Source organism: Trachypithecus francoisi, unplaced genomic scaffold (assembly GCF_009764315.1).
Source record: "Trachypithecus francoisi isolate TF-2019V2 unplaced genomic scaffold, Tfra_2.0 Contig01461, whole genome shotgun sequence".
NCBI lineage: Eukaryota > Metazoa > Chordata > Mammalia > Primates > Cercopithecidae > Trachypithecus > Trachypithecus francoisi.
Genome location: NW_022681433.1, coordinates 14,893,366 through 14,920,428, shown reverse-complemented (window position 1 = coordinate 14,920,428; position 27,063 = coordinate 14,893,366). Strand labels below are relative to the sequence as shown.

Here is a 27,063-nt window from a genome sequence, read left to right as displayed (position 1 = left end):
CAAGTTACTTGATCTTTCTAAGTTTCAGTTTCCTTAATCTTAAGATAAAAATGAAAGTAATTCTTACTCTATAAATGAAAAAATAAATGGCAAGCGCATGGCACCTAGTAAGTGCTCAGTAAATGTAAGCTTAAGGGTTACCACAGAGCATTGTGTAGTGGAAGGAGCCCCAAGAATTTTCAGACCCCTGAAAGGCTTCAAGACCTTGAAGCTTCAATACCTTGTACTATCACCAAGTGTTTGTTGAGCATTTACTCTGCCATCAGTTCGTGTTACAAAACAAACAGCAGGCTAAGATGTGGTCAGGCCAAGACATGGTATCTATTGAGAAGGAAAAATTAATTCATACCAAACACACACATATACATTCTCTCTCTCCCTCACATGCTCAACACATACACTCACACATACAAGCCAGCAAATAGAAAATGTTTAATGAATGAGAATGAGTGAATGTAGCACAGTATAACTAATTAAGTGGAAAGTCTGGCACAGGGAAGGAGATCAGTAAGGAAGGGTGCACTTGGGGAAGGCTGCATAGAAGAGGTGGGCCTCGAGTTGAGGTTTGAAAGATTGTCAGAGGTGAAGTGAGAAAGGAAAGCATGAGAAATGGCATGATGTAGAAATAAACGGGATTGAGTACTTGTTCCAGGATAGTGATAAAACAGGCCTGGCCAGACTATAGGCTGTATTTCGTTAGTTTAAATAGTTTGTGTATTTCTCCTGATTATGAAAGATGTACTTAATATAGAAACTTGAGAAACATTTGAAAGCATAAAAAAAGACAATGTAATATTACGAAGCTATGATGATCAAAACAGCATGGTACTGTTATAAAAACAGATTCATCAACCAATGGAATAAGCGAGGGCCCAGAAATCAACCCAAACATCTATGGTCAATTCATTTTTGACAAGGTGCCAAGAACACGCAATGGGGAAAGGATAGTTTCTTTAAGAAATGGTGTTGGGAAACTGGCTATCTACACACAGAAAAATGAAAATGGACCCTTCTCTTATCCCTTATATAAAAATGAACTCAATATGGATTAAAAACTTAAATATAAGAGCTGAAACTATAAAATTACTAGAAGAAAATTTGGGGGAAAAACTCCACGACATTGGTCTGGGAAGAGATTTCTTGGATATGACCCCAAAAGCACAGGCAACGAAAGCAAAAATAGGCAAATGGGATTGCATTAAACTAAAAAGCTTTTGCACAGCAAAAGACACAATTAATAGAGTGAAGAGACAACCAGCAGATTGGGAAAAATATTTAGAAATCATACATCAGATAAGGAGCCAATATTCAAAATATACAAGGAACTCAAATTACTCAATAACAGGAAAACCAATAATCCTATTTAAAAATGGGCAAAGAAATTGAATAGACATTTTTCAAAAGAAGACAGATGGCCAGTAGATATATGAAAAAGAATACTCACCATCTCTAATCACAGAAATGTAAATCAAAACCAAATGAGGCCAGGTGCAGTGGCTCATGTGTGTAATCCCAGCACTTTGGGAGGCCGAGGTGGGTGGATCAGCTGAGGTCAGGAGTTCAAGACCAGCCTGGCCAACATGATGAAACCCAATCTCTACCAAAAATACAAAAATTAGCGGGGTGTGGTGGCGCACGCCTGTAATCCCAACTACTCAGGGGGCTGCAGCAGGAGAATCACTTGAACTTGGGAGGCAGAGGTTGCAGTGAGCCAAGATCGTGCCACTGCACTCTGGCCTAGGTGACAGAGTGAGACTTTGTCTCAAAAAAAAAAAAAAGAAAAAACAAAATGAGATAGCACCTCACACCTATGAGATTAGCTATTATCAAAAAGATTAAAGATCACGAGTGTTGACGAGGATGTAGAGAGAAGGGAACCCTTATACGTAGTTGGTGGCATTATAAATTAGTACGGCCATTTTGGAAAACCATATGGAGCCTCTCAAACAACTAAAAAGAAAACTGCTATATGATCTAGCAATCCCACTACTGGTTATCTATCCAAAGAAATTGAAATCAGTATGCTGAAGAGATGTCTGCATTCCCATGTTTATTGCAGCATTATTCACAAGAACCAAGATATGGAGGCAACCTATGTGTCCATCAATGGATGAACAGATTTTTAAAATTCGATGTATATACACAATGGAATACCACAGCCTTAAAAAATAACAGGAATTTCTGTCATTTATGACAATATGGATGAACCTAGAGGTCAGTATGTTGAGCGAAATAAGCCAGGCACTGAGAGGCAAATGCGGCATGATTTCACTTAGATGTGGCATCTAAAAAAGTGGAACTCATAGATGTTAAGAGTAGAGTGATGGCTACCAGAGGCTGGGGTGGGGAGACTTGGATACAGAAAGAGAAGATATTGGTCACTGGGTACAAAGTTACAGTTAGATAAGAGGACTATGTTCTGGCATTCTATTACACAGCAAAGTGACAACAGTTAAAAATAATGCGCACTTCAAAATAGCTCAAAGGGAGGATTTGAAGTGTTCCCACCACAGAGAAATGATATTTGAGGTGATGAGTATGCTAATCAGGCTTATTTGATCTTTACCATTGTATACATGTATTAATATTAAAACATCGCACGGTACCCCATCCATATATGTAATTATTATTATTTGCCAATTAAAGAAATGTAAACGGTTGAGCGCAGTGGCTCATGTCTGTAATCCCAGCACTTTGGGAGGCTGAGGTGGGTGGATCATGAGGTCTAGGAGTTTGAGACTAGCCTGACCAATATGGTGACACCCCATCTCTACTAAAAATACAAAAATTAGCTGGGCACGGTGGCTTGCACCTGTAGTCCCAGCTACTCAGACGGCTGAGGCAGAAGAATCACTTGAACCCGGGAGGTGGAGCTTACAGTGAGCTGAGATGGTGCCACTGCACTCCAGCCTGGGTGACAGAGCGAGTCTCCATCTCAAAAAAAAAAAAAAAAAAAAGAAAGAAATGTAAAAAATGCACAAACTCCAAACACCTACAATCTCACCTCCCAAATGTTGTTCTTTAGTCTTTCTAAAGTGTACTTTCTGAAAATACAGTTTGTTCATTTATATAACATATTTTTTTAGCTCCTACTCCATCCTAGACACTATTCTAGATACTGGTGATACACTGTCAAACAAAAGAAATCCTTGCCTACAAATTCCAGTTTTGGGAAATTACAAAGTGAGTATCAACAGATTAAGGTAGTAGAGAAACCAGCGGAGACAACAAAGAATTAAGTATGAACAAAAGATCTGAGGGATGGAGACAAATTATAAGGGTAATAACGTGTATTTTCATAAGAAGGGAAATAAATAGCAAGAGTGGAGAATGAGCAGTATCGTCTAAAAAATAAAAAACACAAAACTTGCTGATTTGATAGATAAAAATGATTGTTTTAATTTGTATTTCTTTGAACATTTTTTCATGTGTGTATTAGCCGTTTTTATTTCCAAAAACCTGTTTTGAGTAGGTGACTGGAAAAGGTGAATTCAGATTAAGGAAAGCTTTGAAATCCTAGTTGAGGAGTTTCAATTAAATGTAAAAGGAAGGGAATCATGAAGATTTTTCAGCATAGTGAAAGCGACATTTAAGGACGTTCAGTCTAGAAGGAGAATACAGGCTGGACTGGAATGAGGAAAGCATAGCATCTGCAAGTTCTGCTCATCAGTTGTAATTCAGGCAAGGAATGATGAAGTCTCAAACCCGGATGGTGGGAACTTCCTGCTTGACAGGAAGTATAGAGGAAGAAATGGAAACAGACACTTTGTAGAAACAACCTGTAGGACTTGGTGCTTTACTGGATACAGCAATAGAAAAAGAGAGAGATGAGTCCAAGGTGATTCCAATATTTTAAACCCAGATAACAGGAAAAAAATGACAGCTCTTCCCCATAACCTTGGCTAAGTCACTTAATCTCTTTGGGGTTATTTCCTTATCTGCAAAATGAGAATAATACCTGCTCCACCTATTTCATGATCAATTGAGATAACTTAAATGGAAGCATTGAAGCTTTGAGAAGTATAAGATATAGTATAAGTGGCAATCACAGAAAATAAAAGTGTGGCTGTACAGTTGCTCGAGCTCAATGAACATTTATAATAGCAGCTATCTTGCTACCTACAATCATGACAATCATCTCCATTGCAGCAGATCTGAAACTCAGCCAATGTTCTAGCACTCAGATCCCCAACTCATGCCTGCAATCCCAGCACTTTGGGAGGCTGAGGCGGGCAGATCGCTTGAGTCCAGGAGTTTGAGACCAACCTGGGCAACATAGTGAGACTCCATCTCTACTAAAAATTGACAAAAAAAAACAAAAACAAAAACAAGGGGGCTGGCACCATAAGCAAATAAAGTTAAAGGACTTGGATTCAAGGAGAGCATGTAATTATGAAAGGTGAGAGACAGTAGCCAGGATGCTCATGAGCTAACATCGTCTGGCACAGATTCCTCTTTCTAGTCCACGAAGGAGAGGAAATGGGGTGAGAAGGTGTCCAGATTCAATGGGCAAAGCTCTTCTTTCTGACGTGCCCTCTATTGCACTATAACAAACGACACAGAGACACTGATGCGTCCCCATCAGATAGGCCACTCAAATGCTCAGAACTGTCATCAGGCCCTTGCTCATCCTCCATTCTTGCTGTTTATTTCCCTTCTTTCAAAAATAAGCAATGATTACCTTTATAGCTTGTCTCATTCCTCAGATCTTTTGTTCATACTTAATTCATTGTTGTCTCCCCCTGTTTTCTCTAATACCTTAATCTGTTGATATTCACTTTATATGACTCAAATCCTAGGATACAGGCTCTGTGCTGAGGAAAATACTTTTTTAAAGGGTTCTATTTTTAGTTTAATTTTAATTTTTTTGACTGTGAACACTTTCAAAAATTTTAAAGTGCAGGAAAAGCATAACCCATGTGTCAACCATTAAGATGATCAGGGGTCAACATTTTGCCATGTTTGCTTTAGACAGACCCATTTATCTCTGTCTTTTATATGAAATAAGATTTATAGATACTTTATCCCTTCCTTTACCCTCTCCCTCCAGAGGTACCTGAAATTGGTGTGTAAATTCTCATGCATGCTTTTGTACTTTTTCTACATAGATACGTATCTCTACAGAACACAGACTATTATTTTGTGTGCTTAAAAATTCAAAATAACAGGTATTATAGATTATATATCCCTTTCAACTTGATTGTTTTTCCATTCAGCAATGCTTTTATATTGATCCTTTTTTTTTCGGAGATGGAATGTTGCTGTCACCCAGGCTGGAGTGCAGTGGTGCAATCTCGGTTCACTGCAAACGTTGCCTCCTGGGTTCAAGTGATTCTCCTGTCTTGGCCTCCCGAGTAGCTGGGATTACAGGTGCCCACCACTGCACCTGGCTAATTTTTGTATTTTTGTAGAGACAGGGTTTCATCATAGTGGCTGGTCTTGAACTCCTGACCTCAGGTGATCCACCAGCCTTGGCCTCCCAAAGTGCTGGGATTACAGGTGTGAATCACCGCGCCCAGCCCATGCTTTTTAATTGATGGCAAAATGATTGATGTGAAAAGGTATCTTGTTGTGGTTTTAATCTACATTTCCCTGATTACTAGTCAGGCAAAATATTTTTATTGGCCATTCAGGTTTCTCTTTTTGTGAATTGCCTGTTTCTATCCTTTGCTCATTTGTCTATTGTCCTATTTGTTTTTTTGTCAATGATTTTAGGGTTCTTTATGTTTGGGATGCTAATTCTTTGTTGGCTTAATACATTTCAAGTCTTCCTTCATTGTATGAACAGTCTTTTAAACTTCACTTATGGTAAATTTTCATTTTATTTATTTATTTATTTATTGAGATGAGGTCTGTTTCTATTGCCCAGGCTGGACTGCAGCGGCAAGATCATAGCTCACTGCAGCCTTGAACTCTTAGGCTCAAGTGATCCTCCAGCCTCAACCTCCCGAGTAGTTGGGATTACAGGTGTACATCACAGTCCCTGGCCATGGTGAATTTTTAATACAAAGCTTTAAATTTTTTAACATAATCAAATTTATCAGTATTTTTTTAATTATACTTTGTGCTTTTCGTTACTTAAGAAACTTTTCCTACCCTGATATCATAAAGCATTCACCTTGTATACTTTCCTCATAAAATCAGTTTAAAAGATTCATTTAATATTTTGTGTTTTCTTATTTAGGTTTTTAATCTATCTAGAGTTTCTTTTGGGGAGGGGTATGTGTGTGGTGTGAAGTAAGGACCTAATTTTTACCATGTGAATAGCCAGTGATCCCAGCCTCATTTATTGAATAAGATCTTCTTTTCCCACTAAGTTATTGTGCCAGCTCTACTCAGATACTATCTGAATTTTTTTATGTTGAAGCTCCCATGTATTTGTGTATTTGTGGTTCTGTTTCTAGGCTCTTTATTTATTCACAGTGACCTATTTGTCTATCACTGTACCACATAAGTTAAATTATGATTGCTTAATAACACATCTTGATATATGGTATGGCCTGACCAGATCATTTTCGAAATGGTCTTGACTGTTCTTGGCCCTTTATACTTCGATACTTTATACTTCAGATTTTGCTTGTCAAATTCCGTAAAAAGCACAATTGGAATGTTTATTGGAATTCCACTGAGTTTATATTATATTATAATTTGGGGGAAATGGTCATATTTATTTTTAGGTAGAATCATATGGAATTGCCAATACTTTGACCTACAAAAATAGCAATATGGTTCTACCTAATAATAAGTGTTTTTATAGAAGAATATTGAGTATCTTTGAGTTATTTAGATTTTCTTTTATGTCATTTAATAGTTTTATGATTTTCTCTTTAAATCCTGCTTTTCTTTAGTTATATTTATTCCTAGATAAAATTTTTTTGTTATGCAAAATAGTAAAATAGTATTGAAGTCTTTGAAAGGTCACTCTATTTGAATTTTCTCTTTCCTTTTTGGGTATTAGTCATTAGAACTAACATGTAGAACTCACTTTTTTTTTTTTTGAGGTGGAGTCTCGCTTTGTCGCCCAGGCTAGAGTGAAGTGGTGCAATCTCGGCTCACTGCAACCTCTGCTCCCAGGCTCAAGGGATTCTCCTGCCTCAGCCTCCCTAGTAGCTGGGATTACAGGCGTATGCCACCACGCCTGGCTAAGTTATGTATTTTTTTAGTAGAGACGGGGGTTCTACCATGTTGGCCAGGCTGGTCTCGAACTCCTGACCTCAAGTGATCTGCCCAGCTTGGCCTCCCAAAGTGCTGGGATTACCGACATGAGCCACCATGCCCAGGCAGCACTCGCTTATAAACATGATGCTCTGCTTTGTGTTTCTGAGATAATTTAATCATAGTCCTGCTTGCTTGCTTCTAAAGTATAGCCTAAGTCATTTCCATGTGCTTGTTTGTGTATTTCCTTGATTGCTGACACTGAATACAGATTCTTTAACCACTGAAGACATAACAATTCACATGGAAACCCATTATTTATTTCTCTCTTTACTCTAAGAAGCTGTATCAGATGGACCAACAGGCATAGAGCAGCACTTGCAAACATAGATGCCTTCAGGAGCCAGGCACGTAATATAAACGAGTTGAGGATGAAATAATGGAAGGCGGACTATGTCTCTGGAGAATAGAAAGCCTGTCTCCCATCTAAAAGCAGAAGCCTTTGCTTAGCTCCAACCTATTGGGAATTTGGGGATTTGAGTCTGGTGTTGTCTTCTGAGTTTTAGAAAGAAGGCAGAAATTTGAATTTTTTTGTTTTTAGTGTTAAAGCTCATGATTCTTAAATGTTGGCAACCAGATCAACTTATATAGACTTACTGTGAGGGCCAATAAAAACATGGATGCAAGATACATTTGACATAACTTGACTTAGAGTATATACATGGGGATAAGTTTTTATGTTGTTACTAAGCAAGGACCTTCATGATCTGGCCCCTTCCTATCTTCCCAGCTTCGCTGCCTGCTGCATCCCTACATGTGTCTTTGGTACAAGCCATACTAATCTATTTGCAGTTTGTTCTAAGCCTCAGTGACTCTGCACACTGTGGTTCCCTTGATGCCTGGTTAGCATTTGCTTGTTCTTTAATATTCAGCTCAGGATTGGCTGCTCTGGAAAGCATTTTTTTTTTTTGAGATGGAGTTTTACTCTTGTTGGCCAGACAAGAGTGAAATGGCACCATCTCGGCTCACTGCAACCTCCGCCTCCTGGGTTCAAGATTCTCCAGCCTCAGCCTCCCAAGTAGCTGGGATTACAGGTGCCCGCCACCACGCCCAGCTAATTTTTTGTGTTTTTAGTAGAGATGGGGTTTCACCATGTTGGTCAGGCTGGTCTCGGACTCCTAACCTCAGGTGATCCACCTGCCTCGGCCTCCCAAACTGCTAGGGTTACAGGCGTGAGCCACCACGCCCAGCGGAAAGCATCTTCTGATGCTCTTGGACCCCATTTGTGTTACTCCTGCATCACCCTGTGCATGCCTCTACTCTGGCACTTACCATTTTGTCATAAAATTGCTGACTTTCTTATCTGCCCACTCCACTGTGGGCTCCTGGAGAATGGTAGCTTTACCTTATTCATTACTGAGTCCCCAGTGTCTAGTGCAGGGCTGACAGACAGCTGACCTTCAGTAACTGAGGAAAATGACCATGTAAATGAAGACAATGGAAAATGTCATGTAGAGGGTGGAGGAGGGGACTGAGCTTTGCAATCTTTGCAGAATATGGTGAAGCTAAGCTGGTTATTAGTGCTAGCTCTCTGGGTGGTAATATGGACTGATGACCTGCAGCATGCCAAGCTCACCTCAGAATTTATAAAATTGTGTCAGTTAATTTTGTCATCTTAAGGTTCAGAAAGCCTCAGTTCCTGGAGCTTAGAATGCAAACTCTGGTGGTTCCATGCATTTGCTAAGGAAAATTTTACACTGGGCTGTTTTTTAGAAACCTGTGGTGTCCTCTAAGGTATCTGATGGTGAAACTCAGTGTGAGGATTTGAATTTCCTATTATGTCAGTTGCTGATGGAGGATGTGGATAAGTTTTTGACCATGATGGCCTAATTTATTCATGGGATGTGGTCTAAATTTTCAAGATGTCCAACTGTCAATTTTAAAGGTGTAATTTTCAAGGGACTTTGTAGATAGTTTTATTTCTTCCCATTACACCTTAAGGTGAAGGACAATCTTGGCATTTTATGTGTAAGCACCATATTGCCCAAGGAAGAGCATGGAATATAATTTTAATTCGATTCACCATTGAGTAAATAAATCTGTAGAGCTTTTGAATTCACCCATTTGATTACATAAATGCAGGCCATGTGTTTGCCTCCTGTTCCCCCTCACACACACAAAAGTGGCTTGTTGCTCTCCTAAATGGGCCTACTAGTCTGACCAGCAACTTCTGTTTTGTTGCTCAGTTGACCATCTGTATTATTGACTTAGAGAACATTATGTTCATCCACTTTGGCCAAACTAATATTCGTTATTAAAACTGTCTTCTTTATTCATCAAAGTCCAATTCAGATAACATCTCCTTCATGAAATCTCCCCTGATTAGTCATCAGAAGTGCTCATTTTTATCTGATGTTATTTTATACCACTCACATTGCACATTTATGAACTGACTTTGTACCTATTATGTTTAAGTTTTTCAAAGGTGAGGATTATGTGTTGCTTATTTTCATTTTCTCCAGAATATAATAAAGGGTCAGGCTCAGAGTAGGCAATTAATATATGTATGTTGAGTTTAATAGAATAAAAAGTGAATTTTATTTATTTATTTATTTATTTATTTATTTTTGAGACGGAGTTTCACTCTTGTTGCCCAGGCTGGAGTGCAGTGCACGATCTCATTTCCCTGCAACCTCTGCCTCCTGGGTTCAAGCGATTCTCCTGTCTCAGCCTCCCGAGTAGCTGGCATTACAGGCATGCGCCACCACGCCCGGCTAATTTTGTATTTTTAATAGAGATAGCATTTCACCATGTTGGTCAGGCTGGTCTTGAACTCCTGACCTCAAATGATCCACCCACTTCGGCCTCCCAAAGTGCTGGGATTACAGGCGTGAGCCACCGTGCCCGGCCATGTTTGTTATTGTTATGATTGTCTTGGCTCTCCAACTAAAGGATAAGTTCTTTGAAGATGGCAGATAATAGTTTTCATTAAATGGTAGCTATGATGATGATGATGATGATGATGACGATGATGATAGCTATGATGATGACGATGACGACAATGATGACGACGATGATGATGATGACGATGGTGATGTTGATGTATACAATTCTAGGTACACAGTAAATAATCATATCTTTAGATTGGCAGCCTTTTTTTTTTTTTTTTTAAGACAGTTTTGCTCTTGGTGCCCAGGCTGGAGCGCAATGGTGCAATCTCTGCTCAGTGCAATCTCCGCTTCTGGGTTCAAGCGATTCTTTTGCCTCAGCCTCCTGAGTAGCTGGGATTTCAGGTTCCTACCACCACACCCGGCTAATTTTTGTGTTTTTAGTTGAGATGGGGTTTCACCACATTGGCCAGGCTGGTCTCCAACTCCTAACCTCAGGTGATCTGTCCACCTCAGCCTCCCAAAGTGCTGGGATTACAGGTGTGAGCCACCGCGCCTGGCTAGATTGGCAGCTTTTAATTGATTAGCTAAGAGCTGTGTTAGTTCCAACAGAACTAAGAACCAGAAGAGCCAAAATATAGAGATGGCTAAAGGTGACCCGGGAAAGCTAGAGGCAAGATGTCAGATTGACTTTCCACAAAGCAGATTTTATATATCCAATCAAACTTTGGATGTTTGGAAAACTATGTCTGAGGAACAGAAATTTGAGTTTAGTAAAATGGCAAAGGCTGACAAAATTGGAAAATGAAGGCCAGGCATGGTGGTGGCTCATGCCTGTAATTCCAGCACTTTGGGAGGCCAAGGAGGGTGAATCACCTGAGATCAGGAGTTCAAGACCAGCCTGGCCAACATGGTGAAACCCCGTCTCTACTAAAAATACAAAAATTAGCCAGACGTGGTGGCGGGTACCTGTAATCCCAGCTACTTGCAAGGCTGAGGCAGAAGAATTGCTTGAACCCAGGAGATGGAAGTTGCAGTGAGCCGAGATCATGCCATTGCACTCCAGCATGGATGACAGAACGAGACTCCATCTCCAAAAAAGAAAAAAAGAAAAGGGAAATGAAGAACGATTAGTCCATTAAATGACACTAAAAAGATGAGTGATTTCAGTGCTTCTGAATGGTTATGATGTGGTTTCTTCTTTATTGAGAATTTCACCCTAAGATCAAGCCTCATGGCAAAGCCTTTGTGAATGTAAAATAAATAAATAAATAAAAGTTGACGTATGGGATAATTTGAGACACAGTGAAAAGCAGCCTTGCAATAATGCGTTAAGCTGGAAGAGAATATGAGAATGTTGCAAACCATAGTGTCTAAAGGAGACTTAATGGCAGTGTGAGCCCTGATGAGATGATTTACTCTTTAGCCATGAAAAAGACAGAGAAAGAAGAGGAACACTTAGAAAAGAATAAGACTGGGGACAGTGATGAAAAAAGCTGTATAGGCCGGGTACAGTGGCTCATGCCTGTAATTCCAACACTTTGGGAGGTAGACGCAGGAGGATAGCTTGAGCCCAGGAGTTCAGGACCATCCTGGGCAACACAGTGAGATTACTGTCTCTATAAAAAAATTTAAAAAATTAGCCTGGCATGGTGGCATGTGTCTGTAGTTCTAGCTACTTGGAGGGGTGGGAGAGTTGGGAGGAGGCTGCAGTGAGCTGTGATGACGCCACTGCCTTCCAGCCTGGGTGACAGAGCAAGACTCTGTCTCAAAAAAAAAAAAAAAAAAAGCTGTATAATATTCTTTTCATTGTAACCTCCGAATAAGGGAAATACCAGAAACAAAAGTCCTTTCATTTGGGATAATGTCTATTCCTTCACTACTTTAACTTACAAAATAGAGTTATGATAGCAGAATAGTTCCTAAAAGCCTTGAAGAGGCAATAGTTAAAATGAATTCTTTGAAACTGTGCCAAAAACACACGTATTTCTAAATATTTAAAATGAAAGCAGCTTTGTGTGCTTTCACTGTGAACTTTGCTCTTGTTCTAATAAAGCATTTCAGGATGATTCAGGCACTTACAAATGTGTCAAATGGTACTAACTCTATGGTTATTATCTATATAACCTTAGCTATCAGCTATGTTTATTTGTCAACTGTGAACACATACATGTAAGTGAGTGTGTGCACACGCCCACACACTCCTGCCCCAATAAATCCTTGTGCTATGCTCAGATTGGCCATAGCCTGTCCACAAGATTGGATCCATTAGTCCGGCAGAAGACGGCCATTCACCTACAGTGGCTTTTTTTTGTATGATGAAGTAGCAATTCTAATGACCATTTTAAGACAGGAAAATCAGTACTATTGCACTCCATAAGAAGTTAGTCAAGAAAGTGTTTCTCTCTCAATAGAGGAGTAGTTACATAAATTATGGGAATACATATCTTATTACAGTGTATGCCTGCTAAAAAGAATGGGGTAGAACAATATGTATTGACATAGAAAGACCTCCAAGATATATTAAGTAATAAAAGCAAGTCTTAAAACAACATGTGGTGTGACCTCAACTCAAATTTTATCTCAGAACTGCTGGGTTTCCCATATAAGCCCACTACCACTCACTCACTGTAATCCATTATTTTATTTTCATCATAACAGTGATGATTATCAGATTTATACCATATGCTTGTATAGTAGTCCCCCTGTATCTGTGGTTTCAGTTTACCACCGTGCAAAAATATTAAATGGAAAATTCCATAAATAAACAATTCCTAAGTTTTATATTGTACACCATCCTGAGTAGCATGATGAAGTCTCTCACTGTCTCACTCTGTTTCATCTGTATGCTGAAGGGGCATACATTCTGGACCCTTACAACTTAAAAGGAACCCCCAATCTGAGTTCAAAATAATTTTTAACTTTATACATGGCATGTCTAGTTTTGCTTTATGTGTTTTCAATATGCTTTAAAAATGTTTCAGAACATGCTTTAAATAAACCAAAGTTGTCAAGAGACTTTATCTTTAGTTTACCTTAAATCTTAAAACTAACCCCCAATCTGGGTTCAGAATAATTTTTACCTTTATACATGGCATGTCTAGTTTTTTAAAAAATGCTTTACGTGTTTTTAATATGCGTTTAAAATGTTTCAAAACATGCTTTAACTAAACTGAAGTCTTCAAAAGACTTAATCTTTTTGTTTGTTTGTTTGAGAAGGAGTCTTGCTCTGTTGCCCAGGCTGGAGTGCAGTGGCGCGATCTCGGCTCACTGCAACCTTTGCCTCCCGGGTTCAAGCAATTCTCCTGCCTCAGCCCCCCAAGTAGCTGGGACTATAGGCGTGTGCTACCATGCCCAGCTAATTTTTGTATTTTTAGTAGAGACAGGGTTTCACCATATTGGCCAGGATGGTCTCGATCTCTTGACCTCATGATCTGCCTCAGCCTCCCAAAGTGTTGGGATTACAGGCGTGAGCCAGCACACCTCACCGAGACTTAATCTTTAAAGGTTAGGAATGAGCAGATATTCATTATTTTAAATACATGTTTATTGGTGCTCACGATATCATTTAAAACTGGTGTTCATTTATTCTATTGTGAGTGAGGTGAGCTAATGTTTAGTTATGCTCAATGCTAAATGCCCATATGTTCAGTGGACAGAGTGCAGGTATCAGAGTCAAACTCTTCTAGTCTGAATCTTGGAGGGCTACTCACTAACTATGACCTGGGACCAGTTATTTGCGTTAGGAAATTAGCGTTAGGAAAGTTCAAAAGCAGCAGCAGGCACCTCGCAGGTGCTTGTTAAGTAAAACAGATCTGTGGAATGCATCTAATAATGTCCCTACATCATAGGAGAGTTGTGAAAATTAAATGAGATATCTCTAAAACACTTAACATGGTGGCTTGGTACCTGGTAAACAGTCGATAAATCTTATATTGTTATGTTTAATAGAGAAGACATATTAAGATATTATAAAATAAACACATGTAACACCAGAGAACGATGAAGTGATGTACTCAATGACATGAGTTGTACATAAACCTAGACATCAGAAAAAAGGAAGAATCAGTTCCCTGGAAGGTGAGAAAAGATCTTTCACAATATCAAGAATTAGTGGGGCCGGGTGCGGTGGCTCTCACCTGTAATCCCATCACTTTGGGAGGCTAAGGCGGGCAGATCACTTGAGGTCAGGAGTTCAAGACCAGCCTGGCCAACATGGTGAAACCCTGTTTCTACTAAAAATACAAAAATTAGCCTGGCATAGTGGCATGCACCTGTAGTCCCAACTACTCAGGAGGCTGAAGCACCAGAACCTGGGAGGCGGAGTTTGCAGTGAGCCAAGATTGTGCCACTGCACTCCAGCTTGAGCGACAGCGCAAGACTCCATCTCAAAAAAACAAAGCAAAACAAAACAAAAAAGAATTAGTGGGAGCAGAATAGCGTAGTGAGAGGAAGGAGAATTTTTCAGGCGAGAACTGAAGGCAGCCCATGGCCCAGAGGAATGAGGGGAGAAGAGGAGACAGGAAAAAGTGAGGAAGAATCGGGTCAGGGAGCAGCAGGAAGTAAGTGGTAAGGAGCTGGATGGGGCCAAGCAGTCAAAGCCCTGGAAAGCCTGACAGCGATGCTGGGAGTTGGGCAAGGGTGGCAGACAGCATGCCACCCCAGAGGTGTTCAGGTAGTGTGGTGTGGAGGGTCTTGTCTCTTCTTGTTTGGGTTGCCCTGCCCAAGGCTGTCTCTTGCAATCCATTCACATGTGTTCCAGGACCTGCATGCTTAAGATCCCTTTTATTCCTGCTTGATGCCCTTTGGCCCAAGAATTTACTACTCAGCTTTTATAACTCTTTCTTAAAATTGTCTTTCTTCTGGTGAATGACTGTGCCCCACTGAAAGTGTTTTCCTGAAAGGAAATGATAAGGGAGGAAAAAGCTCCAACTACCCCAAGTAGGCATTTTATAGGCGCTTGTACAAAGCGTGAGCCCTTGTGTGTGCCTCGCTTCCTTTCTCGTATTTTCTTTGGAATGGGAGCAAGTTATCATTTAAAAAATAACAATGATAATGGACTGGATCCTATTAGTGATCCAAGGTCACTAAAATTCTCTTGCTATATCAATCCTTTTTGAGCTGCCAGGCTTCATCTAAAAGGTGCACCTCAAGTCTCTAAAGGATATACAGTTTATTTTCAGGGTTTTACAACTCAGTCAAGCTGGCTAAAGGCTGAGTATATAATGAACTACTTTTCAGTCTTTGCAGGCCATGATCTTAATATTCTTCCATTTCAGTTTTGCAACAATTGGCGAATCAGGGATTAACACTTTGGTTACCTTTATTCATAGGCTTATAAAAAGAAATAATCACAGAGTTGGCAGTTTTGAAGATACTCATATACACAAACATAAGGGTCATCTTCATGGAGCATATTGCATTGACTATTGCATTTGCTCCTCAAATGGGGATATTACATATGAAACTTTACAGAAACTATAGACATGTGGAAGATTATCTCCAGAAAATTAAGAAAGCCCTTTCCTAAAGGTGAATAAAAGGAAGCAAGAGAAAGAGAACTGATGACTGGTATAGCTGAACTTAATAAGTGCTAAATAGTAGCATCCTAGAAGGATATTTATAGAATATTTTGTGTAAGAATTTATATGACTTTTTTTTTTTTTTTTTTTGAGACAGAGTCTTGCTCAATCGCCCAGGCTGGAGTGCAGTGGTGCAATCTCAGCTCACTGTAAGCTCCGTCTCCTGGGTTCACGCCATTCTTCTGCCTCAGCCTCCCAGGCAGCTGGGACTACAGGTGCCTGCCACCATGTCCAGCTATTTTTTTTTTTTTTGTATTTTTAGTAGAGACGGGGTTTCGCTATGTTAGCCAGGATGGTCTCGATCTCCTGACCTTCTGACCCACCCGCCTTGGCCTCCCAAAGTGGACCTATTTTTAGATATTCTTCTTTTGGCCCTCAGAAGATCAGAGAAAGCTGGGTGGTAGGGTGTGGTGGGGGGAGAATCTGTATTATTTTGTTTTAGGGTTGTTTGACATTTGAGCTTATTAATTAACTCTGATGCCTTCCAGTGAATTCTGCCAATTCACTGGACAATTTCTGTATAAATGAAGTGGGTCAGAAGGCAGCATTGAACAAACCACGTCCATGGGCCAGCTTATGTTAACTCATTTAAACCTCACCAATCCCTGTGTGGTCAGAATTATCCCAATTTTATAAATAAGGGAAAAAGGGCTCTGAGAGTAAAGAATAATTAGTTGCCCAAATTCTTTTTTTTTTTTTTTTTTTTGAGACAGAGTCTAGCTCTGTTGCCTAGGCTGGAGTGCAGTGGCACAATCTTGGCTCACTGCAACCTCCGCCTCCCGGGTTCAAGTGATTCGCCTGCCTCAGCCTCCCGAATACTTAAGATTACAGGTGCCCACCACCACGCCCAGCTAATTTTTGTATTTTTTTAGTAGAGATGGGGTTTCACTGTGTTGGCCAGGCTGATCTCAAACTCCTGACCTCATGATCCGCCCACCTCGGCCTCCCAAAGTGCTGGGATTACAAGCATGAGCGACCGCGCTCAGTCGAGTTGCCCAAATTCTTATATGACTCATGAGGGCCATGCTAGGACTCAAGCCCTGATCTCCCCAGCACACTGGACTCATTTTTTTTGCATGTGGTAGCTGCCAGGGCACATTCTCTTGCCTTGTCTCTCCTCTAGTCTCATAATGGTCCTAAACTTCCCAAATCATTTTAACTCTGATTCTTTAACCCACTTCCAAATTATAAAAACTGAACTTATTTCACATTTACTTCTTTCAAAGAATCACTCAACATCCTACACTAATCTTTCATAAAATAGATTTTGTGATCAAGTAAGTCTGAGGAATACAGAACTTAGCATAGTTGGCCCTGTGCAGTGGGTCACGCCTGTTATCCCAGCAATTTGGGAGGTCAAGGTGGGTGGATCACTTGATATCAGGAGTTCGAGACCAGCCTGGCTAACATGGTGAAACCCCTATCTCTACTAAAAATACAAAAAATTAGCCAGGCATGGTGTCTGTAATCCCAGCTACTCGGAAGGCTGAGGCAGGAGAATCACTTGAACACGGGAGGTGGAAGTTGCAGTGAGCCAAGATTGTGCCACTGCACTCCAGCCTGGGCGACAGAGCAAGACTATATCTCAAAAACAAACAAACAAAATAACACAAACAAACAAACAAAAAACTTAGTACAGTTTACCAGTTTCTTTCACAAGCTATTTACTCATGTATTTATTCATCCTTTTATTCTGGGAGAATATCTCGAGGGACTAGTTTTCCACAAAACTACCCATCTTGGTAGTGTGTCATCATGGGCAAATCACTTTACCTCTTTGAGCCTAAGTTTTCCATTCTACATGTCAGACTAAAGATATTCTAAAGGTCCCTTCAGCTTTAAAACTTCCTTGATATGGGCCCCACCTCCATGCCAAATCCAGGCTCATAGTGTGCTACCACTATGAGCTTGCTAAGGATAGCCTAAGATTTTCTGAAAACCATTTATTCATTCATTCATGGAATATTTATTTATTTATTTATTATTATTATTTTTGAGACGGAGTCTCGCTCTGTCGCCCAGGCTGGAGTGCAGTGGCCAGATCTCAGCTCACTGCAAGCTCCGCCTCCCGGGTTCCCGCCATTCTCCTGCCTCAGCCTCCCGAGTATCTGGGACTACAAGTGCCCGCCACCTCGCCCGGCTAGTTTTTTGTATTTTTTTTTTAGTAGAGACGGGGTTTCACCGTGTTAGCCAGGATGGTCTCGATCGCCTGACCTCGTGATCCGCCCTTCTCAGCCTCCCAAAGTGCTGGGATTACAGGCTTGAGCCACCGTGCCCGGCCGGAATATTTATTTATTAATTGTCAAGCACTACGTTAGGTTCTGAAGATAAAAAGACAAGACATAAATAAGACAAATAACAAACGATCTGCCCTCTGAGGGGGTGACATATATGAACTGATGATTAAAAAAATACATAAGAGAGGAGTAGAACTATGCATCGGTAATACAGACACATGTGAACTGATGATTTTTAAAAATCTCAGTAAGAGAGAAGTAGAAACAGTTATAAGTAATAAAGACTCATGGAGGAACTGCCTCCCATTTGTGGGAGTTGTGTAAGGCCTAGTTGGAGAGAGAACACCCAATCTGGGTTTTAAGGGATGAGACAAAGAAAGGGAAGCTATTCCAGGCAGACAGTACACAACCAAAGAAAGCATAGGGAGTTTAAGCAGCATAATGTCTGCAGTGATCTACGAGAGTTTGGCATTGCTGGAATATAAAGTTAGAAAGTTCAAGGCAGGTGACACTGAGCATAACATTGGAGGTGTAGGCAGGGGCCAAATGTTGAGGGCATTCTCTGTCGGATTCTTGAACTTCATCGAAGTGTGTTAGAGATGAAGAGTTGGAGCCGGTGGAAGATTTGAAGCAGGGAAATGACATGTTCACAGCTGCATTTTATACTGTTGTGTGGAAAGTAGACACAGAGAGACAGGGAGATAAGTCTGGAGACCACTGAAGGTGTTCAGAGGCGAGGTAATGAGTGCCTGGACCAACAGAATAATGGGAAAGCAGAGAAAGGAATGGATTTGAGAAGTATTTAGTATTTAGTAGGTGTAATCTGCTCAGTCTGGTGATTGATTAGATGAAGGGGGCAAAGGAGAGGCCATCACCTTCTAGTTTGGATGATTAAATATTTGATGTCAGTATAAGAGGAGGTGCTACTTTATGGAGAAAAATGAAGTGATGTGATTGGTTTTGAACCTGCTCAGTGTAAGGTCTCTCTAAGACATTTGCAGATATCTTAAAATTTGGAGTTGTTATACTACCACCCCATTCTGTGCATCAAACTCAAATGGAGGTTTCATTTTGTGTAGAGGACTCACATTTAAGGACTACTCCATATTGCTATTTATTTGATTTCGGTTGTTGGAATATTGCAAATAAATGGCAATTTTATTTTTAATAAAACATGAATATCAATTAAAATCATAAATAATTTCAATGTACTCTTATTTAACCACAGAATTATGAGGCAGGCAATAGTGTTTATACTTAATGGTTTAAGTCTCGTTGTTTTTAAGAGTACAGTCAGCCCAGAGCAAGACTCTGTCTCAAAAAAAAAAAAAGAGTACAGTCAGTCTTCCGTATCTGTGGATTCTGCATCTGTGAATTCAACAAAAAATTCCACAAAGTTCCAAAAACCAAAGAACTTGCCACACACCAAGTACTACATTGAGTTCACATGAATTGATGTGTATTAGGTATTGTATTAGGTATTAAAAGTAACCTAGAGCCGGGCGCGGTGGCTCATGCCTGTAATCCCAGCACTTTGGGAGGCCGAGACGGGCGGATCACGAGGTCAGGAGATCGAGACCATCCTGACTAACACAGTGAAACCCCGTCTCTATTAAAAACACAAAAAAATTAGCCGGGCGTGGTGGCGGGCGCCTGTAGTCCCAGCTACTCGGGAGGCTGAGGCAGGAGAATGGCGTGAACCAGAGAGGCGGAGCTAGCAGTGAGCCGAGATCGCGCCACTGCCCTCCAGCCTGGGAGACAGAGTGAGACTCCGTCTCAAAAAAAAAAAAAAAAAAAATTAGCCGGGTGTGGTGGCGGGCGCCTGTAGTCCCAGCTACTTGAGAGGCTGAGGCACGACAATCGCTTGAACCCAGGAGGCGGAGCTTGCAGTGAGCCGAGATCGCGGCACTGCACTCCAGCCTGGGAGACAGAGACTCCGTCTCAAAATAAATAAATAAATAAATAAATAAATAAAAATAAAAGTAACCTAGAGATGATTAAAGTATACAGGAAGATATGTGTAGGTTAGATGCAAATACTATGTATGCCATTTTATATAAGGAACTTGAGCATCAGTGCATTTTGGAATCTGCAGAAGGTCCTGGAACAAATTCCCTATGGACCCCATAGCTATATGTATTGTTGAAAGAAAATAAACCTATACCCACTCGTGTAGATTTATTTTTTTTACTAGTACGATCAAACATAATTTAAAAAGTCTTCTTTTTACCAAATCCTTAACATCTGCGTAGATGAATTTAAAAGACTATAAATCGGCTGGACGCGGTGGCATGCGCCTATAATCCCAGCACTTCGGGAGGCCAAGGTAGGCGGATCACCTGAGGTCAGGAGTTTGAGACCAGCCTGGCCAACATGGTGAAACCTTGTCTCTACTAAAAATACAAAAATTAGCCTGGCGTGGTGACAGCACATGCCTGTAGTCCCAGCTACTTGTCCAAGTACTCGGATGGTTGAGGCAGGAGAATCGCTTCAACCCAGGAGGTGGAGGTTGCAGTGTGCCAAGATGGTGCCACTGTACTCCAACCTGGGCGACAGAGTGAGACTCCGTCTCAAAAAAAAGAAAGAAAAAGAAAAAGAGATTGTAAATCTGCTTTTCTAAACTTCATATATGCCAGTTGTTCCAAGTTCTGCAATACCTCAAAGCCAAGAAACTAACTCCTCACTTTCCCAGCTGTCATGGTGAACTGAATCATTTTCTACATGGCTCTTCTCATTTCTTTCTGAATGCACTAAAGCATTCCAGCTGAATAGATTCTGCATGATCTTTCTATGGGTTAGGAATATGGTCTGCATAGGAACTGGCCCAAATATTCCTCACTGGAAGTTGGTATCAGCATGAGCCAGATCCGGGTGTCTGGGGCTCTATCAGCAAGTAGGTCTACACATACTGGAAGCAGGTGACGGGAATGTTAAAGGAAAAAGGGACTGATGAAAGATGAGAAATAATAAATTCAAGAAAAAAGTCTCTTACCAGGCTCTTGTTGTATTTTGTGGTTGTTTTTAAACCAAGTGATCTGAGGCTCGGGGGCACCATTAGCATGACAGTCTAAAGTGGTGGAACTGCTGATGGCCACCGTGTGATCGCTGAGGTTTCGCAGGAGGTATGGTGCTTCCTGATCTAGTGAAGAAAGAAAGGGAGCTGTGATTACTCGTCAACTTTATTCTCGTATTTTCTATGCATATCAATATTTAAAATATACAGAGAAACAGCAAAACTCAACTATTAGGTTTCATTTGCATTTTGTTCACTTTCTCTTCAATCATTAACCTGCTGCTTCCACTTTAATAAGATGCTACAATAAATTGAAATTTATTACAATACAGTGAAATCAAGGACTAGATTTTGTATTTTTAGATTTCAATACAAAGGCTTTTGCCTAGCTAACTAGTTTCCTTCCTTTTTTTGAGAGAAGCTTTTCTAAAACTCAAGGATTTTGCATAATAGTTCAGGAGATATAAATAAAAAACATGATTTTGTGTATAGTCTTTTTTTTTTTTTTTTTTTTTTTTTTTGAGACGAAGTCTCGCTCTGTCGCCCAGGCTGGAGTGCAGTGGCCGGATCTCAGCTCACTGCAAGCTCCGCCTCCCGGGTTTATGCCATTCTCCTGCCTCAGCCTCCCGAGTAGCTGGGACTACAGGCGCCCGCCACCTCGCCCGGCTAGTTTTTTGTATTTTTTAGTAGAGACGGGGTTTCACCATGTTAGCCAGGATGGTCTCGATCTCCTGACCTTGTGATCCGCCCGTCTCGGCCTCCCAAAGTGCCAGGATTACAGGCTTGAGCCACCGCGCCCGGCCTTGTATATAGTCTTGTAATCAATTTTTATATATAGTGTTGTAGTGATAGGCTAATACAGTTTTGTGTGTTTTTATTGATGTATTTGTGGGGGCGTGTTTGTGTTACTCAGCTGTCATAACCTAAGTTGTAAGGCAGTAGACCAAACAGGAGAATTTCTTGAACTTTGAAAGCTTTATTGGTTCTTTCCTTCCTCCATTCCCTTCCCAAATGCAAGCAACCAAAGAATTAATTCAAGAGGCAGAGGCACAGATTTGTAGTTTTTGCACTATATAATAGTACAAATATTGTATTTTATATTATTTTCTCTTAAAACATACAAATATGATACAATACAATTTATTTTAATAAAATGCCAACCAATATAGTACAACAAAATGAATTCAATACATTAAGATGCAATACATTACAACATTAAAATCCCACATAAGAACAGCAGTACCCCCCAGGCCCCCAATAAGTACAGTATATCTCTAATGAAGTAGTCAGTCAGTCCTGCTGATGTGTATACATTCTAGTTAGGAGGGTACTGGATTGGTAGCCAAAGCTTCCAAAGTAAAAAATAAAAACAACTCCTAATATCTTTCCCACCCTCCCAAGTCATTCCTTTCCCCTCTTGTTGGAAATCCTGGAACAGAAATCAAAAGAGTTTTGGCATAACTGACATGTTCTCTGTTACTGTCTTCAATTATACAGTATGAGCTTTCTCTGCCTGTTTTTGATTTCCTCATCTCAGTGTACTAAAACTGTGAAGGCAGCTTAGGAGTGATGACGATGCTACAACGACGATACATTGCAATGGCCTTGATTCCATGTCCCTGCAGGGTTCTGCCAAGTCCCCAAACCTTTCTCTTTTGAGTCCTGCAGGGCAACTCTCAGGATTAGCATTTGTTAAAGCAATTTAGAAATCCCAGGTTAAAATGTGTATTATCATATAACTTTTATAACATTGTTGAAGAAGTATATCATGGCAGGGTTACTACCTGTTAGGAGAAACAGATTTCTCAATAAATTTTGATTTCTATAGCTTATCATTAGTCTTCTCATTTTGTAAAAAATGAAATCTGAAGGCAAAAAAAGTGTGTTGAAGGAAGTGCTCTGATGTAGAAAAACTTCTTCAAACTGGTGTGGAATGAATGATAGCAATGATCCTTTTGCCTCTTTGAGCATGTCTTTCCTATCTTGTCTTGCCCCCTATGCAGAGCCATTACAATATTTCTGTTTTTGCATTGGGTGCTATCTGTCAAACAGCTTTTCCTAATTGAAACTGCAGTCCTGTTTAAAACCTTTGATTTATGACTACTTGTACATGCTTGCTCTTTACAATTTTGACATTTTTTTTTACATAGTAAAGACCCCAAACATATCAATGAAACATGACAAAGATCATAAAGAACCGTATCATATTATTTTTTAGTCTCTTTTACGGTGGCAAGCCAATTTTGAAATATCTTATTTAAAACTCAGACCCAATTCACTGAGTTATACTTTTAATAGCTTCCTCAGCACACTATTTCCCATGCATTAATATGATAAAATAATCTATCACTGCCCATAGGTCTTATAAAAAGGAAGTCTGAATATAGGGCCCACAACACTAAAATAGTTTTTCTAGCTACAAAGTATAATATCATCAACACAGACACGATTTGGACTCCCTGACAGGTGGATTAGAAAACGATGTTTAAAGAGAGGAGAACATTTTAACATAAATGTCATTAAGAATTTCAAAGGCCTTATTTGTACTACACAAACTTCAGATGATAGAAGCAGCAAAAAGGCTGCAGAATGTACATGGGACTCTCAATTAAATACAAGGTTCACATAAACATTCTGAAATGTACAGTAATATGCATTTTTCTTTGTACCCATTTCTGAAAAATGTTCTATGTTAAAAGTCTCATTTTTGGCTAGTTTCTAAATGATCAATCAATCCAGGAATCATATTTTGTCAATTCTTACTTTATGCATTATATATAATATCTATTTTGACGTTTTGAATAAGGATGGTGTGTTGAACCCATATTTCAAAACCTAAGTTACTTAATGGAAGTAGGTAGTGGCTTTCCAAAATTTAACAGTGTAGCTGATCCCTTCAAACTGAGAAAATCAGAATTAACAGACATTTCTGCTGGTTATCAGTAGCCAAAGATAGCTGCCCGCCAGGTTATTTTACTTTTCAGTGTTATGGCCCCGGAGATCTGCCAGGTCACATAAATACACAGCTTCTATCCTCCGTTTGGAATGGGGACTGAGGAACCAGCCTCACACCCACTATTCCATTTCAATTATTCCCCATTTTAGGCTCCTTTTTTCTTCTTCCCCCCACCCCCTCTGTTATCTTCACCTCCCTTCATATCCCAGGGTAACATACCCCTAGGATAACTAATAAAAAACAAAACCCACCCAAAAGTTTCTTTAAAAAAAAAAAAAAAGACTCTCCGGAAGGATTAATTACACAGTGAACAACTAATACTCTATGGAATTCTTATACTCATCTCTTGGGAGTTCTTAAAATCATCTTTTGTAAATACTAACATCCTCCCCTCCCCACAAAAATTGCAACGGGGGAAGGAAATGGTAGGTTTTGCATGTCCAATTCACCATTTTGTTTTCATAAGGATCCCTCAATCATCCTATTTGCTTTTTTAATGTTAGCAATTATTAAGGCCCCCACGTTCTATGGTATTAAGGCATTGTTTCCTGAAGGAACACACTAACTTATAATGAACAAAGACGCCAGGCCAAAGAGCCATAGGTAAAATTTCAAGATACAATTGATTTTTCTTTCCTTTGGGCTGACAACTTCCAGGTTACTAATTGTTTTCAGAGCATTTGGGGCTCCATAAAACTGGCATTCTGGGGAAATGCTATTGTTTACTCTTTCACGTTTGACAAAAGCAATTCCCACGTGAAAGACAAGTTTAGCCGTGGGACAGAGTCTGTTACCTAAAGGAGGAAACAGTCTGGTGAGTTCCCAAGCTTGAGAGGTTGTCATATTGTCACCTCCTATTGAACTGTCCAGGCACTGTGTTTCTCAGCCATGGCTATTTTGGTCATTATAGTTTTTTTTTTTTTTTAATAGTTTTTATGCAAGTCACATATAATGATCAATCATAAATAAAAACAACAGAACAATGCATATTAAATTGGTGAAAAAGTCATTTTCCCTCAAATGCAAGCTTAAAACAAGAAATTACAACTTCTCTTGATTTGAAACTGGTGTGTATTTTAAAAATTACTTTGAATTCCGCTTCTACAGTTTTGTCGTTTCTTAATCCCCATAAAAATCCTATTAACATTTGCATATGGGGAAAGTGGACCTTTTTAATGGGCAAATTTTAAATTTACATTTAGAAGAATGCATTAAATCTCTGGTTACAATAGCCTTTATTTCCTTGATAAATTGATTGTGGTACATCTTTGAATTACTGTCATTTTAACATGATAGAGTTCCTTAAAATAATAACCAGAGGACAGGAATATTTAAAATTAAGGCATGATCCACTTTCTTTCAGGTGCCATCAATAGCTGTGCAGTGCAGTCAGAGACAGCAAGGAGCAGACCCTTTGCTAGGCTAGTCTACTGTGGCACTAACTGCATAATTACCTGGATCGCATGAAAGGAGGGAGGGGAAGTTGATTTGGATGGACTCTTATAATTCACACTGCGATAAACCTTTACTATCTCTGAATTACACCAACATCTTGCACCCCTGGGGCCCATTTTAGAAGCTCCAGTTCAAGATTAATGTGCTTAATGTAAAAAAAAAAAAAAAAAAAAAAAAAAAAGCATTTTCAAATAAATAAGCATTATAACTTGCTATCCAGGTGCTATTTACAAATCAAGAGCGGATGAAATAGTCCAACATAAAACCAGGCAGAAGTCCAACAGAGTCTCAAATTCAACTGTACTCATTCTGAGCTGGAAAATTAACTTATTCGTGTCCATCTTTGGCAGAAACCAGCATTTGTTTAAATTATTCAGTTTGTGCAGCTTCAACACTTAAAAATAAAAAGAGGTTGGCATCAAAATGGAAGGAAAGGATCATCCAAACTTGTTGTTTATCAGGCAGGAGAAAACAGCAAGAGCAACAAACACAGAGAAGGCAGTGCAGGGATCCTCCAAATCCAAACGTGCACCAAGTCGGCCCCCCGGAGCAGCCCCCTCGGCCTGAATGGGGGGCCCAGAGCTGGGGCCTGGGGGTCTCATTATTACTGCTATCATCTCCGAACTCATTTTGGGAGGAGCATCTCCTCTGAGCCTGTAAGTTAGCAACAGTGACAATAAATCAAGATGGTATGAGACAACTGTTACTTTTTAATGAGTCCTTTAATGTTTTACATTACTTTGTGTGGTACAATCATTCCTTGTGCTTTTAAATTTGGAGATCCGAGAGAAAACAGCCTTTTTGTTGCAGTGCTCACCTCTGATTGTAACTTCTTTCTTCTGGAGGATTTCTTCCCCTGTGTATACATTCCTGGCTCTGCAGGCATAGGTGCCTGAATCTTCCAGGGAAACATTCATGATGGTAAGATTAAGAGTGATGGAGTGCTCCTTAGTGATGGCCATTTTTTGCTTGCTAATACTGTAGTGCATTGTTCTGTTATTAACTGTCCGCGGTAAACTCCAAGTAACATCTCTGTATAAGAACTTGTTAACTGTGCAAGACAGTTTCAGGTCCTCTCCTTCCGTCGGCATTTTTTCCAAGTTAACGTGAAACCCATTTGGCACATCTATAAAATAAGAATAAAGAATTTCAGTTCACAGAAAAATCAGTGTCTTTTAATGAGATATTCAAAGATCTTAAAAATCATTTGTGCACTAATTCTCTCAGCATCAGCATTAAAAAGAATGAGTATTTAGGGTAAATGAGCAAACATAGCAGGTGGGAATCAACTAAGTTCATTCCATCAGAAGTGAGGTAGGACATGCAAAGCAGGAGAGTTATTAGGATGCATTTTCTCTTGATTTACCTGAAGTTACTCTTCAAAGTGGCATGTTTTTTCCAACTTGGGTATTAACTTTATTTCTTTTTTTTTTTCTGAGTCAGAATCTCGCTTTGTTGCCCAGGCTGGAGTGCTGTGGCATGATCTCAGCTCACTGCAACCTCTACCTTCAGGGTTCAAACTATTCTCCCGCCTCAGCTTCCAGGGTAGCTGGGATTACAGGCATGCACCACCATACTGGGCTAATTTTTGTACTTTTTGGTGGGGGCGAGGTTTCACCATGTTGGCCAGGCTGATCTCGAATTCCTGGCCTCAGGTGATCCATTCTCCTCGGCCTCCCAAAGTGCTGGGATTACAGGAATGAGCCACTGTGCCCGGCCTCATTTCCTATTTTTAAAATCATGCACAGTACTAGTACTGGCAAGTGACACTGGCAAG

At 40.0% G+C, this 27,063-nt stretch overlaps 1 protein-coding gene across 3 annotated transcripts in view; it reads right to left on the bottom strand.

Annotated features, from left to right (window-relative positions):
- Positions 1 to 27,063, bottom strand: part of FLT1 (fms related receptor tyrosine kinase 1) — a 191,338-nt gene that overhangs the window by 59,064 nt on the left and 105,211 nt on the right. The window contains exons 13-15 of one of the 3 annotated variants that reach the window (XM_033236433.1): positions 26,104 to 26,412; positions 20,855 to 21,001; positions 9,718 to 10,267 (exon numbers count right to left, since the gene is read on the bottom strand). In XM_033236433.1, the coding sequence (XP_033092324.1) occupies positions 10,194 to 10,267; positions 20,855 to 21,001; positions 26,104 to 26,412 (530 nt within the window). In that variant the 3' untranslated portion in view covers positions 9,718 to 10,193. Of the gene's footprint in view, positions 1 to 9,717; positions 10,268 to 20,854; positions 21,002 to 21,835; positions 25,941 to 26,103; positions 26,413 to 27,063 lie in introns of those variants that run through there. The other 2 variants (XM_033236422.1, XM_033236442.1) reach the window with 2 other exon arrangements.